The following is a 22,024-nucleotide window of genomic DNA, read 5'->3' as shown; positions in this document are numbered from 1 at the left end:
ACCAACATCAGTTACATCTTGAAGGACAGCTAACCAAGGCATGATCTGCATGTTTGACAACATTACTTATCAAAATTATCACTCATTACTTTATGTTGAAACGTACAGACAAAGTCTGTACACAATTGAGTAATTTCATCACCAGTGGTGCATCAGACAGTATGTATGGTCTTGTATTCATACATGTATGCTACACGTCTTTTTATGACTTTGTCTGACACAGAGAAGGCTGAGGCAGGATTGCATCTAATCGAGAGGAACAGTCATTATTACAGTGCCATCTGGACTGCTTGACAGGCACAAGTTGATAAATCCCAGCTCAAGATAGTATCATGCTTGTCCTTATACTCTGAAAAGGCTTCATGGAGCAAAACAATTCATTGCATACTGTATGTGAAGATGAATGCTGCTACTGCATGTACTAATATACACAGCCAAGTATCTATAAAGACAATGGATAAATCTAATCAAATCAATACATGCATCATTATCTAATATTACAATCCGTATGACAAAGCATCTGACAGAAGATAGCTTGCTAAATGCACTAATGTTATCACTCGGCACAATGTAGCAAGGGCATAATATTACAATTATGTAAAGGAAGAACTTGACCAATATTAATAGAAATGTGTGTACAGTCATGGACAATAAAGGGAGCACTAACCTCTCTCCAGAAGACCCAGAGGATCAACACGACGATGATGAGGGCAGACATGACTACATAAATAAGAAGAGGTCTGGTGATCATGGGGTCACGAACCTAACGAGGAGGCTTCCTTATTACATCCTTGTCCAATGGCTCCACTCCGAGACTGGACAGAGGAGTGGGGAGAGAATGAAACATTATCATACAGTAATGTGAACTACAGAATGCACAATTTTTTTTTTTCATGTCAGTATTTGTTCATTATCCATCTTTGATAATACATGTATACACACTCTTTCTTTCTTTTTTTTAAAGAATGAACATATATTTGTCCTTTCTTCCAAATTAACAATAAAATCTGTAGCCATATAGACAGAAAGGATTTCTGGAAACAACATTAATGTGTAGAGTAGAAATAGTTGGCGTCCAGACTTTCCAATAAGAAGGGTCACAAAGAGAAGGAGAGTGGCATACAAATGAGACTTCGAAACACTGCTGATTTGAGAGGTATTGATTTTTACTTTTACAAAATTATTTCCCCCATGACTGAAGAATTATAATGGTACTCACTAAGATGCTGCTTTAGCCGATGAAAAGGTAGAATGAAATATTTTGAAACCAAAGCTTTAATGAGGTTCAAAGATATTTGCTTGAAGAAATTTGATTGATTGATTGATTAATTGATTGATTGATTGACTGATTGATTGATTGTGAATCTTTATGCAGAGTGGCCTGATTAGACTGAATCAGAATAATGACTGCACTGCCGGCATAATTGCCCTCCCCCTTCAGAATACTCTCAGACCTGCTGATGTGTGCACATTGTGGCTCACCCTTGAGCAGGTGGTCCTTCCATGATGACGTTGATCCAAAGGCTCTGCATGGCATTGAGTGGGTTGGGAAACCTCATGATGATGGATAGGGCTATCAGGGTCCAAGGCAGCTATGCTCCTACCAACACAGAGAAACAAACAAACAAACAAACTCATATGTTGCAATCTATCTTCATAGATCCTTCACTTCATACTTTTGCATTTAACCCATTAATGTGTCCATGCAAATTGGTCATTACAGGATAAGTTTTCATCAATAATTCAAATTTCAACTGATTTCTTGCAAAGTAGAAATCAATACATAATCTTATCACAATTTGTATTCATATTCGTTTCAATCAAATTACAAATGATTATAAATGATTACACATATTTACATCATTTGTTATTAAGGGGTCATTTTCAATAAGACTACGTTGTGCTTCTCATGATTTCTCCATTATCATATTTGACACAGTGCATTTTTGTTTGTTTGTTTGTGTTTTTAATACAGATTTTGTCAACCAATAATGAAAGTGAAAATAAATGAGATGAATGAATGAAATGGATGAATGAATAACGTTTGTTGGAGAATAAGCATCAACCCATTTTAATTCTTCCGTGAAAACACTGATTAGAGTCTTTAATGCCTATATTTGAATAATTATTCCACCATACAATTATTTTGAACGGAATGAAGTATACAATCTTTCGTTTTTGGCATGCAGAACTCAATTGAAGCAAAAATAGTGAACCATTTTAAGCCAAACATTTTCGTGTGTACACTGTATTCCAATTTTGCAAATTTTGTGAGATCAAAGAGTCACAAAATCAAAATACATGTACATGCAAAAGTTCTTGTTTACACTGTATGCACTGTATGCATTGAATTCAAGTGGCATGCTGAACTAGAAATGTCGCTAAGGCGACTGGTATGCCTCCGCCATAATGCATGATTCTCCTAATAGGTCTACTGTACATGTGGACAATGTGTGATTACATTTTCACACAATTGGCAAAATATTAAAATAACAAGTTTGTCACAAATGTGTTGAATATTCACCTTCCTTGACCTAAGTTTGATTGGATGAATAGGAGAGCATGCATTTGGGGATATAAGGACTTTAACTTGACTTTGCCCATTCATAAGTTTATGCATTGAGTACTTTTCAAGGTATGGAGAAAAAGTGCAATTTCTGTATTAATTGAAAAGTACATTGTTACCATTTTCATCTGGCCTTTGACGGTAAAATTCATAGGATAATCACTGTCAGGCAGAACATGCATAAATATGTAGAAAGTTTCATGATACCTTGAGCCACTTCTGAGATATGGAGGAAAAAGTTAGTTCAGCACTTTCCCTTGATCTTTGACCTTTTGACCTTTAAGGCAAAAAAAAAAGAAAAAAGAAAAAGTTTCCAGAGAATCTCTATCAGGTTATACATGCATACACCAAGTGTAAAAAAAAAAAAAAATAATCCCGCTGGCATTGCATAAATATGAGGGAAATAGTAAAATGTTGAAGTGTTGCCCTTTTCTTTGGCCCCTGACCTTTGACCCCATGAACCCTAAATTCTCTAGATAATCATTGTCAGTCAGTACATGTATATATGCTATGTTCCATGAAGATACCATGAACAATTTCCAAATTACGGACAAAAAAATATTGTTACTTGACCTTTTGACCTTTGACCTCATGACCCCAAACTTCCACCAGAGAATCTTAATTGGGTAATACATGTATACACCAAGTTTTAAGAAAATATCTTCAGGCATTGCATAGATATGTTGGAAATAGTGAAATTTTACGTATTTGACCTTGACCTTTTGACCTTTGATCTTGAGCATGTGCACCCAAAAGTTGATAGGCACAACTTCACCCCCTAATACACATACATGCCAAGTTTCATTAGGATACCTCAAAACGTTTTTTAGTTACGCTGTCCACAAAATTCATTACGGACGGAAGGACGGACGGACGGACAACCCGAAAACATAATGCCTCCGGCACCACTTCGTGGCGGAGGCATAAAAAAAAAGAAAAAAAAAGGCTGTCAGCTGTGATTCAAGAAAATTTCACACTGCAAATATTTCTTGCTTTACAGTATGCACAAAACTACTTCCATTGGGGTGTAAGAACAACATTTTGTGTAAGTAGAGAATAGAGATTGTTAAGAATTGGGTGTGCACTTTTGATTATTGCAACACAAGATAGATACTCTAGAATCTACTTTTTGAAACAAAAATCTTTACAGTATCCTGTCTTCATTTCTTTCTGAATCTACAACTCCTCAAAGATTAGCTGATTGATGTAACTACCTTTATGAGGGTCGTAAAATTTTGATATACACTGATCAGGATCCTCTGATAAAATAGTTATCGCAGCACAAGCATGGCTCCTGTAAGCAATATGTTGATTAAACAGAATTTCCCCACTAGTTAAAGTCAGGGTTAACCACTCTGGAATTGGACTCCAGCTATCACTGGGGTAACATGACTCTCACCTGGTATAGCCATTGAAGACAGCTGCTCTGGTTTGTCCAAAAGATCCACATTCTCTCGACGGAAAGACTTTGACTTGGCACCAGCAAAGTTCCTGAAAGAATACAAGACAAGCTTATCAACAAAGAACATGATACATGTACTACAAAATACCACAAATCATAAGCAATTACATCTGGTACAGAAATCCTACGACCCACCAAACAAACAAATAAACACAAACTACAATAACAGTGAACACATTCTGAACAAGACACTTTTTTTTTCTTTTAATACTGCACAATTTATTCTGACAAATGATGTATGGAATTGCGACTGATTGACAAATTGCCCCACATCGACGTAAATAAGCACTGAATTGATCAGTGTTTTAGTAGTAGCCATGATAAAAAATCATGGGCGTACATACTCGAGCAGGATTCGAACCTACGACCTCCTGATCACCGGACAGGCGTCATCTCCACTAGACCACCGAGCTTTCGCCCGACAGCAAGTGTTGGTTCTAATCCTTATAGCATGCAGCGGGTACTGCTTTGTTATTCAAATTCATGAAATTCTTCCGTCGAGATGTTTTCATTGCGACTGATTGACAAATTGCCCCACATCGACGTAAATATCATGGCTACTACTAAAACACTGATCAATTCAGTGCTTATTTACGTCGATGTGGGGCAATTTGTCAATCAGTCGCAATGAAAACATCTCGACGGAAGAATTTCATGAATTTGAAGAAGTATGGAATTGTTTGCTTGATTTTCTTCTGAACTTAATAATCTATGCTTTATAATAAGGAGCTAGTGTCAAACCTTGGCAAAACCATCACTGGATCAATAGAGATCAACACAAAGTGACTCCACGTCTTCCAGTCCTCTTCTGTTTCCCAGATCTCGTAGACGGCATAGTTACAGGTCCCCTCATGGCCTCAAACTCACACTGTAGCTGCCATTGTGTATTAGTGGAAACAACAGAAATACAATGCATGACATTACTGGGTAAATACTGTATACCTTTTGGAACATAATTTTATCAACATATAATAAACTTGATGTTGAAAAGATGAACTGAAATGTTTCCAATTAGTACCATATTGATGTACCAGTACTTGTTTCAGGTTTCTCTAGGTACTGCTATTACAGTTTGCCTACAATATATTTAGAGGCATATATATTGTAATTCTGCAAGGGGGAAAGCAATGATAAATGATGATGATGATGATGATGATAGTCATGACTAGAAACATCATTTTCATTATTCAAGTAAATAACAACAGTGATAATTCATCATGAAAATTTTATTATGATCACTACCATCACTACTTTATTATTCCTAATATTACTAGCTTTGAAAAAACACACCAAATCACTATATTCCAAGTTTATCACAAAAGTAAAAAACATTCACAATGGGGCATAAAGTCTTGACTTCCTAAACTTCATCTTTGAAACTTTAGTTTCAACACACACACACACACACACACACACGCACACACACACAAATAAATAACAATAAAGAGGTAAAATTTGAACAACAATTTTCAAACAGTACAAGTACTTGACTAAGTTAGTACTTGACTGGATTAGGCATCCAGAATTCTGCTCTGTTGAAAGATAGGGATGGCTGTTTATATCTATATCCTCTGAGAATTGTTCATTCAGCTTATTCAATCTCATAACTTTCCATAAGAAACATCACATTCATAGAAGAAAAAAAAAAGAAATAAAGTCAATTTTCCTCACTCTGTGATTAGTATAATATTACTGAAGCACTTTCCATTCAAAATATCACACCAGTGGGAATCTAGCAATGAGGACACGATGTCTTACCTCACACATCCATCATCTCTTCCTGCTGCATCAACGTATGTCCTCAGGTTGTCACGGAAACTTCATATTCTTTTCCTCCTGTACGGCGAACTACCTGCCGACAATGAATGCCTGTGGAGAGTAATCGTGATCGCGTGAATAACTGCAGTCAGCAACGCGCTGTCGTAATGATACTGACCTGTGTGACAGTAACTCTAATTGTTAGTCTCATGGGGGGGGGGGGAGAACAACTAGCAATCTATATTTCATGATGAGTTACACATTACTCCAGGTTAGAAGGCATATAACCTTGTTTTTTATGATGTCTATGATGGTTCCCCTTATTTAAAAGCCACCGTAATGTGTAAACGTTAACATTAGACAGCGTAAGCTGTGAGCGCGAGCAGAAACAACCACAACTAAGTCAACGTTGAATTCAATGCTTCCCCATGTCTCATTTAATTCAAATTTATGTGAGTGACTGGAAATGAGATACTAAGGAATCCCTGAAATTTTGGTGGAATTTGGTAGAGTGAAATTTGAGGTATATCTTCTTGCTCTTAGATACGATATTGGCTTAGGCCTAGGCCTACTGCCAATACTGGCTCACTGCATTACCATTTTACTACCGCCGGAATCTGTCTCTAAGAAGCCCATGACCGGCCGACGGCAACGAGAAGAGACAGATCTCAGACAAATTTCAATGGTCGCGCTCTGTCCACACGTAGTGCTCCTCTACAAGTTAGCGTGGATATGTCTTCCTGGACATTTTGCTGACTAAACCATACAGATACAGATCTCATCGGTCTACGACAGTTTACCAACCTGGGGTTGCTGAGGCTGAGCCCGTATCCGTAGTGCCGGTGCGGTGCCGGTGGTTGAGCCTGAGCCTATTAACAGCCTCAGGCTGTGGTCTTGCCCTTGGCCTGCTTGATGTTTGGGTTGGAGACCGGATCGTCATGGCAGGCGCTGTTCACAGCCCAGTCGCTGTACGTAGGATATTCGCACAGCGTACCTCCGTCTGGTCGGGCTATTCGTAAACGCTGCCGCTGATGTAACCCCCGCCCGGGGCGGCCGGGCGCTGTACCAGTAACGTGTTGGGGTCGCTGCTGCGGTTACCGCTGATGTTGCTCTGCTCGTGCTAACTTAGTCTCCAAGTATGTCCACGACCGGGCGACCTGATCCCGATCGATCTCGCGCTCGTCATCTCACTGGCAATGGCGGAGCTGAATCTCTTGCATAACGCCATCGAGATCGTTCCTACTCCCACTTTCAGAAGAGACAGACATCGAAATCGCTAAATATGCTTTGTATAATAGCGCGCGTACCACGCGAGCGTCTAGCTCTCACCGCACGGTATACGGGCTAGCAAGCAAGCGCGGATGTGCATGCGCAAGCAATTTGCAAATTGATGGTGTATACCACAGTGTACACGCAACGACACGTGCAGCGTAATAGCTTGCGCTGCGCTGTATTGTCATCGAATGACTTTTTATTTTCATGGAATGATTTTTTGTTCATCGAATGGTTTTTTGTTCATCGAATGATTTCTTGTCGTAAGTATAGAACGCCATGTCAAATATATCTTGGGTCTAATATATTTTTGGTGAAATACATATATTTTTTTGTCGAATATATTTTGGTCAAATATGATTTTTGGTCAAATATATTTTTTGTCAAATATATTTTGGGTCAAACATAGTTTGTGTCAAATATATTTTTGATCAAATATATTTTTGTGAAATATATTTTTGGTGAAACATATATATTTTTGTCAAATATATATTTTGTCGAATATATTTCGGTCAAACCTTCATATTTTCTTGTCAAATATATATTTTGTTTGAATATATATTTTATGAAATATATATTTTATCGAACATATTTTTGTGGAATGAAATTTAAATTGATGAAATGGTTTTTTAGTTGGTGTCGAACATAAATATTTGATTCCCCTCTGGCGCGCCATACAGGCACACACAAACACACGCAATTCCATATAAACTTTTATCGGCGACGTATATAGAATGCCGTCGTAATTTATAATTTCATTAGTATATGTATACTAACGTTGAAAGTAGAGGAATTTTCTCCTCCGGAGGATGAGTTCGCCCCCTCCCACTCCTTCATTTCTTCGTCAGTGTCAGGGTAATACATTCATGATTAGAAATAATTACCAAATTCTGCGACTCTAACATGTCTCAAGCAGGAAAAAAAAATCACACATGCTTGGACTTAAGAATAAAAGCTTTTAAACAATCAAATATATTCAACAAGCAGATTTCAAAATGTAACATCTCTTTTAATAAGCTTCACTGTGAAGAGTGGAATGTAATCGAACTTGTCCTACCGATCAGTCGCTAGGTTAGAAATTATTTTTGCATGAATTCAATGAGAAGTTGAATGCAGTTCTCCACTTTTTTGTGTGACATGGTAACACATGGAATTCGTGTCGTATATGGTAACTGACAAAATGTAAGCCAGTGCTTTGTATCATTTCTAGCTCTCGTGAAGTTAAGAAAATTGGGTTTTACACTCCATTATGATAGCCTTTGCCATGACACTAGTTGTATTACGTATTACCAAAAGAAACTGCAACTTTTTTGTGTAAAGCCCGATTTTGCATACATATTTAGGTGTACTGTTTGGATGTTCAATTTACGGTGTACCCATTGTTAGAAGTGAAAAAAAAAAAACCCCGAGTTGTCAGTTTGCATGGATTTCACTTTCTTTAAACATATAATTTCTTCTTTCTTTCTTTCTTTTTTTTTTTTTGGGGGGGGGGGGAACCGCGGTCACCATCTTAAAATAAAGGGAAGGCATTGAAAATTTAAGGGATGGTATAGTATTGTCTGAGATGGGGCGTCAGGTTTCCAACTTTTTTGTGAGATAATGAGAAACTTCTTATGAAATATGAAAGAGCACGTAATTCTACGAGGAATTCAAAGTTTATTCGATGAAAAATGGTTTTGAAGTGGCTCAGATATTCAAAACAAAGGGATCCTAATAAATCGTTGGACCCACCTTTTGTTTGGCCCGATGTTTTACTATGTTTTTGGATATCTCGGCCATTTAAACCGTTTTTAATACAGTACACTTTGAATTTATTTTAGAACTGTATCATTTTAAATTTCACAGGTGATTTCTAATTATCTTGCAAAAGTTTAAAATTTGAATCTCTCATCTCAAACAAAACTATACTATCCCTTTAGAATACCTCGCCTGTATGAAATAAATCTCTTTATAAGACACTAATACCCCAAACGATCGAAAGACACCCCCAAACACATACATACAGACACAAAAAAAAAAGGAGACTAACTGCAAGCACCTTACAAAAACAAAACACGCCCCGTCATTGGATATTGGCATAATCAAATAAAAAAAAAAACATAACATACGTATAGATGTTGGCGATTATATTGGTCGTTATCATACATAATAAATATGATACCGAGTGCTGAAAAATAACCATTATGAAGGTGGAGGTTGTGAGATCATAAATATTTACTCGGAACGGCTGCATGTTGAAGATCCCGACTACAGTATGGGGAAGGTGGGGCATAATGAAGCACTTAAAGTGCGTCTGCACTGGCAAGAAACATGTCTAGCGCCATCATAAGGCTCATTTTTCTCTGTGGTGCCCAGCATTTCCCCCATAATGCCAAGCGGCGTGCAGCAATTTAACCCTTCCACACTGAATTCTGAAATCCCCATAGACTTAACACACAGACCACCAGGTTCCCGTAGGGGATGGCCCTGCAGCACAGCGGCTTGCTTCGATCCCGCATTATGCGCAGTCCAGCGCATAGTATGTATACCATGATCGATGGTACATCCCATGGTTATGCGTACGTACGTTGTCACGTAAATCACTTCGCGATCTGTTCGGTGCTTTCAAACACTGTCTTCAACACTCAGATCGTTTATTCTGATCTTTGTGTCGAACTTCAATCTGCGTGCCATTATGTCGCGGATACGACTTGGTAAATGCTGGATCCAGTGGGAGGAGGTGCGAGCTGTTTATCGGCAAGAAATGAACAAGATAAACGTTGCCCTTCACGGCCCATCAAGCCATTCAACACAGGATGACTTTGCTGGTCATCTGCTGGATGTCCACCACTCGCACTGGGCATCAGCACTGTGTGCCAGGATTGCGGGATCAACCCGTTGTGCAAGTTTCTACATGCACTCAGACTGAGTCAGAAGCCTCTGATAAGCCAAGGTGGGTGAAACTCAACTTGTATGATATATAATTGTACCTATTTTTTATTCAGTTGCAAATGACATTCACTGAACGCTGAATTTATAACCTTCTAAATCCATGTAACGATAGCGTTACCGTTACTTGAATTACCGGTACAGTTGTACCGCAGCGTTGATCATGCAACTATCGCGATGAACGATGACACAATTTAAAACAGTCTTATTCACATTTTTTTTTTTAAATGATTATCACAATAAATACTGACGTCCAACTTACGACAAAAAGTACTATGATGACTCAATGACTAGACCTAGGCCTGATTAAGTCAATTAGTGAACGTGTACGGTCACAGTAGTAGACCCAGCCATACATGTAAATTATCACTAGCCGTATATGAACGTTTTCATTTTTAGCTTATTGTTCCTCACTAACCCAGCCTCAACAAATTGTCAAAATTTCTAGGAAGGGAAATCATGATCAATTCAAGATATGTTATCTGTTTTCCAATTGCAATCTCGAGATTGGTGTCATTTCTCACATGTGTGGTAATATTCAGGGGGACAGCACATCAGCTGTACATAGAGTCTATACTTGTAGGCCTAGATCTACAGTAGGACTAGGTCTACAGTAGGACTAGGAACCGCGTGTACATTTGCTCTGGTACTACTAGTCACTACTAGACTACTAGTGCTGACTGTAGTACTAACGTTAGATCTGTAACTCTTACCGTCTAGTTATCTTAGTACTAGCAAAGATTTATGTGCGAGAGATAACGCATCTGGAGCTTTCATCACTCATTGTGTTGGACTTCATGAAAACTCAATAAAGAGCATGAAATTTGAAGGAATATTTTTCTGCACATCGTGTAGTATATCTAAATCAGCTATTGAAAATAATTTTTGGTCGTACAAAACCTTATGGTAATAAAATGCTTGACTACATGTACAGTTGTAGCGACAGTCTTATACAGGGCAGCTTGCATGCAACGTTGCAGACAACTGGGTGCAATTGAACTCACATGGTGACCGGCAATAGATTGCGCAGACCTGCAGCCTGTGCCTCCATGGGATATGGGGGTTACCACTTATCGCACAATCCTGCAGGCAACACCTCCACTGGTTACAAAAATAAGATTTGGTATTCAAACCCTTGGACTGACTGGAGGCCCTGACTGCAGGATTGCACAATCTATCGTTGGTCAGGTGCAATTGAACTCACATGGTGACCGGCAATAGATTGCGCAGACCTACAGCCTGTGCCTCCATGGGATATGGGTTACCACTTATCGCACAATCCTGCAGGCAACACCTCCACTGGTTACAAAAATAAGATTTGGTAATGGTATTCAAACCCTTGGACTGACTGGAGGCCCTGGCTGCAGGATTGCACAATCTATCGTTGGTCAGATTTTGTGAGCTCACTTGCACCTAGTTGCCAGCGCGTTGCATTGCGAGCTGGACTGTATGAAAGACGTAGACATTAAATTCATTATGCCTTTCATACATGTACGTACCTGTACTGTACTTTTTCAAGTATGGTTACAGTTGTAGTTCCCTGTTTCGGTAGGTTGTATAATATAACAACTAAGGACAGTTGGGGCTCAGTAACTGGACACCAATTTTACTAAGATTTAAAATGAGAAAATTGGGTGTTTTTTACGTCAAATGGCCAAGGTCAAAGAGAGCATATCAGAATAAATTGATTTGATTTGTGGGCATTATTGGAAATACAAGGCCAGAACAAAAGGAAGGTACAGGCACATTTGTACAATGTATAATTGTCACACATGCAAAACTGCTATTTCATACATTTACACTGTACAGACCCTACGTGTACACGCCAATGTACACTCCCATCAAATTCAGCACCTTTTCTTTGCCATCATAATATCAATATACAGTGTAGTAGAAATACTGATTTCTTGATGTCAAGATAGCTTTGTAGCGGAGTAATTGGCTGTCCTTGAGTGGTATACCTGATCAATTATGTGAAGCCAGATGAATATTGCACGATGGACGAGTGTAATATTCGTCAAGCTGAATGCAATATGTCTGGTATACCATGAAAGGGTAGCCAATATTATGATCATTATGTAGATCTGCCCCCAAAGATGCGTGAACAGTGGTTTGGAATTCATGGAAATCGCTTAAATTGAAATTGCATTTTACACTAGTTTATGAAATGAAAGAATTCCATGTCTCATCCACCTTTACTGGTACGAAAGCACAGTCGCACGCTACTCTAGCGCACTGTCATACCATCTCAGTAGGCTACCGGGCCATGCAGTATGGTGTGTTGTTTCACAGAAATCTTTTACAGTAACCTATTGGGATTTTCATCTTTCTTCTACATGGTCATTGCTGCATGATTGGTAATAAAGGGGACAGACTACATGTTTTTAGTGTGCTGCTGAAACCTCTCATATAATATTCACTAATGTGATATGAAAAGTCTGGGGTACAGTACATTTGTATGCATGGTATCCAACTAACATTATGTTTTATGCTGCACTGCTCTTACCTTGATTTACCTTGATGTTGGGCATAAAGTATACACGATGTATAAACTTATTTGCCCCTGTGCATCTTCTTTGTGTTAGTTCTCGGTCATCAGAATAATCTGATTTACTTGTAGCCTCTGCAGCTGATAGCACAACATCACAGACAGAAACCATCTCCACCTCTGCAGTTGCTGACAAACATTGTACAGCATTGTCTTCTTTGAGGTTGTGCTCCTCTGAAATATGTAGTGCATTGTCAATCACCTCAGAATCCATAATGTCCACTGGACGATTTTGATTGCATGGAAACCTTACTCTCTGCAGGTTGATTAAAAAGGTATTTTACACACAGAGGTCAGCTACAGTGTCTAACAGAGCCCTAAGGCGATGTCAATGTTTCAAGGCACTCTTGGAATTTTGTGCCAATGGAAATACATTGTGTGGAATAACAATGAGATTTAATTTTTCTTCAAAGTTAGATGTCTTTGGTTATATTGTGTAGTACAAGCTGTCAGTTCATATGTTTTTCAGAGCAACTACTGCTGAAGATCTACCTGCAGGAAGCTCTGTCCAGATACGTCTCAAACTCCCAAGGACTCAAGAATTGGGCCAGCCGGTAGATACTTCAAGTGAGATTTCTTGAAGCGTACATTGTAGTATTGATAGGGTCCGAAATTTATTTTGTGATCATTGTTTGTTCTTACAGCATAATCCTGTCGGGATGGATAACAAAAATATCCTATAAACCCAGAGATGCCGACTATTCTGGAATATTCATTAAGCCTGTCAATAGCCCTCCCCCATACAGTTTGTTTTTCCTGAGTGGCTAATAGTAGATGGTTGCCTCTGAAGACACAGTACATGAATAGTGTAATGTATTCATACACAAACCTCCTTATCATCTGTTCGGTGATACGAAAAAAAAAAAAAAAAAGGTGACTTACAGTTACTAAGTAAGTTCAAACTCAAGACCTTTATTGGTCAACTAAAGCAGTCATGACATTGGGATGAGTTATTTTGATTTGGATAGATATGCTGATATCTAACACCAAACATGGAAAATAGCTCATGATTGGCCAATTTCTGGATACCTTGTAACGAACAGTGCTGGGAATTCATCTGACTTCTTGAGTCTTTTGCTGATTTTACCCATAAAATAGCATGCAGTATTTAGGATGTATCCTGCTGGAAACATCAAGTTATATACCGGTACTCATTGTTCCTGTTATTTCTTTCCAGAAATGTTCTGCTGAAGTGGAAGTTTACCATCAGCAAAATTAGTGTTATTTTAAGTTCTGCAGCCCAAGATATCTTCGGCCTCGTATCTCAGAGGAAAAATGCCAGCTGAAATAACTTGTGCATTGGAAGCAATGTTCTGAATAAGGAATGAAAGAATGCAAATGGCCATCCAACTGATCCAAATGTTCCTCTCAGAGAAAACATTAAAAAAAAACATGTTTTCTTTGGTCAGAATACTGCCTTTAGTATACCAGACGATGTTTAGTTTGTGAGTTATTCAGAAAAAATGTTTTTATTTCATATACCGGTATACAAATCAAATGATTTTATTAAAACTCTTAAAACCATTGCTTTGATAAGAGTGTGATCCCTCAGCTACATTGTAAAGGAACAATACATGTGTACTCTATACTCTACACAGTGTGTCCTACAGTGTATACCCATTGACCAATTACCATTCAATTTTAGGAGTTTGTTGTAAAAGAATGTTTGTAACCTTTACTTTTTGAGAAGTACACTGTATTATACTCAAGGTCATTGCTGCTGTTTGCCACACATCATACTTTTCATGGTAAATGCACTGTACAATGATTGCCTTTTCAATATGTTATTCCCATCCATATTAAAAAGACAATATCGTGATCACAAATTGTGTATAAAAGAGCATTTGCAACACCCTATATCTGCACTTTTTTTTCAGCCAATTAGCATATATTTTTGGGTACATTTTTTTTTCACGTATCCCTGAGAATTTTCTTGACCATAATACATACTGATGTGTTCTTTCTAGGAGTGTTGTGCTACCTTGCTCGTTGATAACTAGGACTCTAAAAATCTAGGATCAAACTGTAAAATTTTGTACTCGACTCGACATGAAAATGTCATTTACTGACACTCATTCGGAAAATACATATGTCATTAGTATAATTGAAAGTAATTATCAATGACTTTGTTGCATTACATGTACATGGTATGTGGTTAATTAAGTATGCTTTGTTTGTGTTTACAGCTCGTAGGAGAGCTCCTCTGCGCAGAGGAGTGTTGTTTTCACCGATCAACTCTAAGACCCTCCTGAACCAAGTCAGGTGAGTATCAAACTAAAAATTATCATTGTTATGCACAGGCTTATTGACAATAAAATGCCCACAAATTTGACCATGAATCCTTTTTATTCCTCTGTCCGATGGGTGCTTGAGGCATGATATTTTTGGGTTGTAGGTCTGTCTGTCTACTTTAGTATACGCGATAACTTGAGTAATACTGAGCGGAATTTGACCAAACATAGTCCGACTATGAAGTATGATTGGGCAATCACTTGATTAGAAATTGGTCGGAGGTCAAAAGTGAAGGTCATCTAAAACAGTTTATGCAATAACTCAAGACTGTATTGAGCAAATTTCAGCAAACTTGGCACAAGGGTAAAATATGATAGGGCACTAACTTGATAACATTTTGTGTAAAATTGGCAAGAGTCAAAGGTCAAGGTCAAATTCTAAAAATTCACTGTGTGATATTAAAACTCAAGACTGGATCAAGCAAATTTCACTAAACTTTGCACAAGGGTGAAGCAAGGTGGGATAATCACTTGATTAGACTTTGGGTAAAATTGGGTAAAACTTCAAAGGTGGATGTAGCAAATCTCAATAAACTAGAGCAATGTACAATGTACATATACCTCAAACAAACATAATGAATGTTCGATATTCTGAAGGGTCATTATTCCGAAGGTTCGTTACTCCGAAACACACATATTCCCAATACCTAGAGGTTCGTTAATCCGAAAATGAAAAAGGTTCATCAATCTGAACATTTGTGGCGTTATTCCAAAGATTTGTTAATCCGAAATGATATTTGGAAAAACAAATCTTCGGAATAACGAATCTGCGGACTGAAGAGCCTTCGGAATGACAAACCTTTGGAATAACGAGCTGTAACCCTATTGGGTACCATGTTACCAGGTCTAATAATTGGGGTCTGTGACAAGACTATACTCTTGGCGCTGTTCCCAGGCCATGACCAGATGCCAGTTAGCCTTTTGTCAAGGCCCTCTCGCTGTATGGTGAAGAGAGCCCAGCTGAGTGGGGTTGCGCTGGCGCGCTCGGCTGGGCTCGCTTCGCTCGCCCATTACAGCGAGAGGGCCTTGACAAAAGGCTAGGTGCCAGTTGTAATACGATCTCACGAAAGAATGCTTGTGCGCGCCGTGTTCCTTTGTCGGTAGCCCTTCCCAGGCCCCAACCCTGTCTAGCACTTCTGTCTCTTTACTAGTACAGTCAAACTCGGATACCTCGAATTCGTCGGGACTGAAGAAAATGGTTCGAGGTACGCGAATTTCGAGGTACGCGTACGTCGAATTTTCTTCGACGTATCCGATGTTTATCGATGTTCGACGTTTATCGATGTACAACATGGTGTCTGTTACAGTGCCTGCTGATTATTTGCATGCTTGTCAACTGGAATTGAATAAACTTTTATATGAATGAATTGAGTGAAAATTGGAAATGAAATCAAGATTTCAGAAATCAAGATTTTGGTGGCCCGATCGCGCCACCAAAAAAAAAAAAAAAAAAAAGAAAAGTCAGATGTTTGCCTTTACTTTTGAAAATGAACAGCGGTAACAATCGGCTCCGTAAGATGCTAAAATAAATGTCAGAGGTTTGCGTTTAATTGTGGAAATGAATGACGGTAATATTCGACTCGGTATGATACTAAAATAGATGTCGGATGTTTGCTCATACTTTTGGAAATGAAAAATGATAAGACTCAGCTCCGTATGGTGCTAAAACTAATGTCAGATATTTGATTTTGCGTTCGGAAATGAATAAGGATAACATTCGGCTCCGGAAGACGCTGAAATAAATGTCGAATTTTTGCTATGACGTTTGGAAATGAAAAACAATAACATTAAACTCCGTACGATGGTTAAATAAATGTCGGATGTTTCCTTATACTTTCGAAAGGAAATAGCAATATTATTCGGCTCCGGAAGATGCCAAAATAGATGTCAGATGATCGTTTTTATGTTCGGAAGTGAATAGCAGTAATATTCTGCTCCATCATGTCCATACGATGCTGAAATAACTGTCTGATGTTTGCTTTTAAATTTCGAAATGAATATCAGTAACATTCAGCTGCGTTTAATGGTAAAATTAATGTTTGATGTTTGCTTTGACGTTCGGAAAAGAGTAACAATAATATTCAACTCCTTACGATGATAAAATAAATGCTGGATGTTTGCTTTGACGTTCGAAAGTAAATTGCAATAACATTTAGCTCCGGAAGATGCTAAAATAAATGCCGGATGTGCTTTTACGTTCGAAAGTAAATGTCAATGACATTCAGCTCCGGAAGATGCTAAAATACATGTCGAATGATTGCTTTTACGTTTGGCATGTTTGGAAGTGAATAGCAGTAACATTCTGCCCCATACGATGATAAAAAAAATATTGGATATTTGCTATGGTACATTTCGAAATAAATATCAGTAACATTCAGCTATACGCTTGATGGTCCAAAATGTCTGATGTCTGCCTTGACGTTCAAAAATGAAAAACAGTAACATTCGGCTCCGTGCGATGATAAAATAATTGTCAGATGATTCATTTCACTGTCGGAAGTGGACAGCAGTAACATTCGGCTCCATTCGATAATGAAATAAATGTCGGATGTTTGAAATGAATAACAGTAATATTCTGCTCCGTACGATGCAAAAATAAATAACAGATTGTTGCTTTAACATTTGGAAATGATTAATGGCATTAATCCGCTCAGTTACATGCTAAAACAAATAGCGGATGTTTGCTTTCACGTTTGGAAATGGATTAGGATAGCATTAAACTCCGTATGATTCTAAAATGAATGTCGGTTGTTTGCTTTTACATTTAAAAATGAATAACGGTAAATTTCGGCTTTTTACAATGATAAAACAAATGTCGGATGCTAACAAATGTCAGCAAATGCTCCCATTTTCTCATTTCAAACGTAAGTTTTGACCTCCTAAATATATAGGCATCAACTTTTATAATAATCTCTACGCCTATTTGTCAAATCTTAAAACACAGAGTAAGATGATTGAATTTTCTATTCATTTGTTTTAGACATGGGCATCTGTATCACTTCAGTAATGCTTAATATCAATTTTTCTATGTTTAGTATGACCGATTTAGTTTTTCTGTTTTTTTTTTTTTGTGTGTGTCACCAGATTTTACTTTCGACCACCAGAAAATAAAAATCAATGATATTGGTGGCCCGATAAAAGTTAGTGCGGAGCCCTGTGTATTCTATTCTTCATTGTGATCGGCCTATACTTCCAGATTTTCATAATCGCATTGCTGGAAGAAAAAAAAAAGTTTCAGTGCTTGCGTTCTCGGGGAAGAATAAATGAAACAAACTTCGTGAAAGGCAAAAAATCTTCAAAAAGATTGATGTTTTGACAGTGGAGCGTGATTAATGGCAAAAACGTAAGCAGGTGCTCCCGACGGTTGAGAAATCTACGCGCACGGTATGACTATCTCGATCAAAAATCAAAACACAGTGGTTAAAGAAAAGCAGATGATGGGGCAGCGCGTAGTGCTTTCGTAAGCACTCCATTGGCACGGGTGCTATGTGCATACCATGTACGAGTGTTGGTAGGTGTTGGGGATTTTTCTTGTCAGCTGTGTACCGGGTATTTCTTTGGGCGCGCGATTATCAGATTACAATCGAGTGTGAAAACATTTGTGACATGTCTTCGCGGTCCACGCGCGCTTAATCGGAGATGCTGAGTGATGCTTGCAATTTCGATTCGAGCAACATGCTGGGAAAAACAATAAGTTAATTAAGATCGGGACATTAGATTTCCCTTCGAGGTAACCGAACTTCGAGTTATCTTTTTCGAGCTACGCGAATTTTAATACACGGAAACTCCATAGGAACAATCGGGACTTTCATGTTGCCCCCGAGGTAAGTGATATTCGGCTTATCCGACGTCGAGGTATCCGAGTTTGACTGTAGTTGGTGTTTTTGTTTTTCTGATGGTAGTGGTCTCTGTCTTGGGTCTGTGTGTGTTTTGCATCTTTCATGTGCGAGGGGAAAAAAAGAGACAGAAAAGAACTTCAAGAATTCGAGGAAGTCTTGCGGATTTTCTTTCTCGTCATTCACGCTAGGGGAAAAAGGAGGGGGGGGGGGTATTTTTTTCTGAATTGTTCATGGCAGGGGAAAGAGGAGACAGGGAGAGAAGCGTTTGTTGCTCTTTTTTCTCTTCAATCCTGTTTACATACATTTAGTTACTCTGAAGCATTGATAAAGATTTGCTGCTGTGAAGTCAATAGGACATTAAAATAAGAAGCCTCCCATTTACTTCTGTTCATCGAATCTTCACCTAACTACTGTACCTTTAGAGTATGGTAACAGGAATAGCAGAAATAGTTCTGGTTACCTTGACATGTGTTTGCAGGGAAATCGTGGATGCACTTGAAAAATAGTAGACTTTTTGAAGCTTGAAGTTTGTTATGAAGCCACATATACAGTGTACAAGTTTTGTACATGTAGGGCTCATCAGTTGTTCGATTTCGGTATGAATTTGGAAAGGTTGCAACACAGTTTAGTTAGCACAATTTCGTCAATTCCAAATCAAATTTAGGAGACAGAATCAATTTTCTAAGCCAAGTATCGGAAATCCCAATCAGAGCTGCATATGATAAATTGATATGTCGTGTTACATTGTATCTTGTAGTTTAGTAATGACCAAAGATTCAGGGTTACCTCAAGAAAATCTGATGCATTGCTAAATGAATTACAATATGGAAGATATATTGGTACAATGAAAGATTTTCTACATGATTTGACTCACAAATATTGATTAAGTTGACTGACAAAATTATGTACCTGAACCTATATGCTCAACATAAAATATTTTAGAAACGTATTTGCCATAAAACCATCATACTAATGTGACGCCTAGAGCATATAAGTCCAAAGACAATGTTTTATAGTGGTAATTTAATCGCCTGTGGCTTGTGGGGTTTGATAAGACGGGGTTTGGTTTTCCCACAGACCGTATTGAATTTGGAGGAGAAACTTGCAATCTGCTCCATAAACCATTTTCGTACTGTATCCAGATTTACACAATTATACTTGTTTCCTTCCATGCGCTCATTGACAACAATTCGAAGAACTTGTCACAGACAGTCAGAATCTTCCTTGTTCACGACGCTGTTACAAACTTCACATGAGCGCGGACAAAGTTTGTTGGGTTGTCATTATTTGTTTACAAAAATACAATCTGAATACATGAGAAACCCGTTCATTAGCATTGACAACAATTCTAGAACCTGCAACAAACAATACTGGACACAAGAGACACAATATGGTTTTATGCTCCTACTTGCTCCCGAAGCGCGGACAAGCATCGCATGAGCTCGAACAAGCTTTTAGGGTCGCCATATGGGCATCCTTTATTGCAGCAACAAGTCTTAATACATGATAATATCATCTATTACCATTGAATGTTATGATGTCTAGTCAACCAACATGCAAACAAAAACAAACAATCAACAGTCAATGAATTAATGCATGCGCATTTTGTGTTACAGTACTTTTGATGTACAGCTGTAGGCAGAATTTGTTTCATTATTTTTCTTATTTATTTCTGTCTCTCATGCGTAGGCCAAGGTGGAGGCGCTCACCAGGGATCAAGTCAATGAGCTGGCCATCACGAACTTGAAAAGGACAGCTGGACTATTCGAAGATTTCTTCGAGCAGTTTGTTCATCCACCGCCACAGCCGCCACGAGAGCCAGAGCCAGAAGCCGTGCCTCCATGGTGCAAATGTGGGCGGTGCAGGGAGATGGCGCATGACGTAGAGAAAAAATGCTGCAGAAAAGCTAACATGCAGTGTCACTCGCTCTCTGCACGATTCCGTCGCCTCTGTTTGGACCCAGCTGTACTCGACATCGTTCGCCACAACCTGGAGAACCAGCACGCCTGGGCCGCAGACAGGGGCAACAGATCATACCGTCACGCGTCATATCGCACATACATTGTACGTCCATTGGCAGCACGACAAATTGGGCGCTGGCAATCGAAGAGTGGTTCCCTCCTGTTCTGTCTGGGCCATTAGAACCGAGTACAGTACTCATCTGCTAACGGGCACTATGTAGGTTATCAGGAGGTCAAAGGGTACCGAGATGGTTATAGGGTCGAACTTTATATTCCTTCCACAACCATTTTCCTTGTATCTTGGATCTTGCAACATACTTTCAATAGACGACACTGGTTGCTCTTAGTTTGGTTAGGTCTTACGATTATTCTATGAGATGTGTGCTCATAGTACATGTAACATAGTGAAGTATCCCTTTGTTGTAGGCCTACTATCTATTACGCATGAGTGATTCTTTATGCACTTATATGCAGGTATCAATTACTGTATGAGACATTATGTTCATTTCAAGACACTAGTGATATGGTAAAATGCTGAATAGGTGAGTAAATCTAACAGAACACGCCAGAGATGACGAACTTCCTTTGTGGCTGATACATGTATAAAACTACATGTGGAAAAAAAAAATTGTACAAGACATTTTACCGATAATGTGTATACAAGTATGTATTGGATGGAGATATTTCTAAACATTTTCTTTGTATTTTTATTGTCTGCAAAGGCTGCAGATATTTCTAAACATTTTCTTTGTATTTTTATTGTCTGCAAAGCTACTTATTATGCCTCCATCTTGCGGTAACTAGTTATTTAGACTTTGTTTCACCCCATCCCTATGCTAAAACGTTTGTATGCACATTCTGCCAGCAAAACATATATGAATATGATATGCACATCCTCATTGACAGAACAGGGTTTATAGTTCGTGAGGTGGGATGCTTCTCTATATCAACACATGGCGGTCTATCTCCTACCTCCATGATAAACTGTTGGTTTGATGTAGACTGTGAAGTTCGCAACTCGACATCATCATGGATTTGAAGGTTGAAAATGGCAAAGCCTCTTATCCCCCAAAATATACAAGACAGAATATGTGCAAGATTTACATGCAAACGGGATGTGCTCACCCTTGTCAAAATCCCTGTGCAGTGGATGGTGAAAGAAATATATAATGTAAGTTGGTGTGTTGTCATTATGCCTACACATACATTAACTGTGGTAGTGAGTGTTTGGTGTATTTCCTACAGATCTCGTTTTGATAATATATTTTTCTCTGTGGTTGGTTTTCACATTAGCACAAGCTAATCCTATCCCTTTAGCATTTGTACATGATAACCATGGTACTATACATGTGTATTGAAACAGTTTCGCAATAAACACAAAGAGCAAAGAAGGAAACAA

At 38.5% G+C, this 22,024-nt stretch overlaps 1 protein-coding gene and 1 long non-coding RNA gene across 5 annotated transcripts; one reads left to right on the top strand and one right to left on the bottom strand.

Moving 5' to 3' along the window:
• Window positions 1-695: 695 nt before the first annotated feature.
• LOC140240554 (uncharacterized) lies at window positions 696-4,891 on the bottom strand. 4 transcript variants are annotated; one of them, XR_011902035.1, is made up of 5 exons: window positions 4,821-4,891; window positions 3,966-4,057; window positions 2,774-2,843; window positions 1,483-1,600; window positions 696-815 (listed from the first exon to the last, which is right to left on the bottom strand). It is a non-coding gene; the product is annotated as an uncharacterized lncRNA (long non-coding RNA). The 4 variants fall into 4 exon arrangements; XR_011902034.1 differs by having other exon boundaries at window positions 4,770-4,884; XR_011902036.1 differs by lacking the exon at window positions 2,774-2,843.
• A 4,745-nt stretch (window positions 4,892-9,636) lies between these two features.
• Window positions 9,637-22,024, top strand: LOC140240543 (uncharacterized). Its single transcript, XM_072320311.1, has 4 exons — window positions 9,637-9,990; window positions 13,004-13,101; window positions 14,721-14,796; window positions 20,354-22,024. Exons 1-4 carry the CDS (start codon window positions 9,854-9,856, stop codon window positions 20,409-20,411), a joined length of 369 nt encoding a protein of 122 aa, XP_072176412.1. The 5' UTR covers window positions 9,637-9,853; the 3' UTR covers window positions 20,412-22,024.

This window comes from Diadema setosum, chromosome 2 (genome assembly GCF_964275005.1).
Source record: "Diadema setosum chromosome 2, eeDiaSeto1, whole genome shotgun sequence".
NCBI lineage: Eukaryota > Metazoa > Echinodermata > Echinoidea > Diadematoida > Diadematidae > Diadema > Diadema setosum.
The sequence above is the reverse complement of the archived record's forward strand: the minus strand, read 5'-3'. Positions and strand labels throughout refer to the sequence as shown.

What these genes read in the sequence shown, in the direction of transcription:
- LOC140240543 (XM_072320311.1), top strand. Translation starts at nt 9,854, where the DNA reads ATGACTTTGCTGGTCATCTGCTGGATGTCCACCACTCGCACTGGGCAT. An exon ending in CCAGCCGGTAGATACTTCAA is followed by an intron (nt 13,102 to 14,720) that starts GTGAGATTTCTT and finishes TTGTGTTTACAG; the next exon opens with CTCGTAGGAGAGCTCCTCTG. An exon ending in ACCCTCCTGAACCAAGTCAG is followed by an intron (nt 14,797 to 20,353) that starts GTGAGTATCAAA and finishes TCTCATGCGTAG; the next exon opens with GCCAAGGTGGAGGCGCTCAC.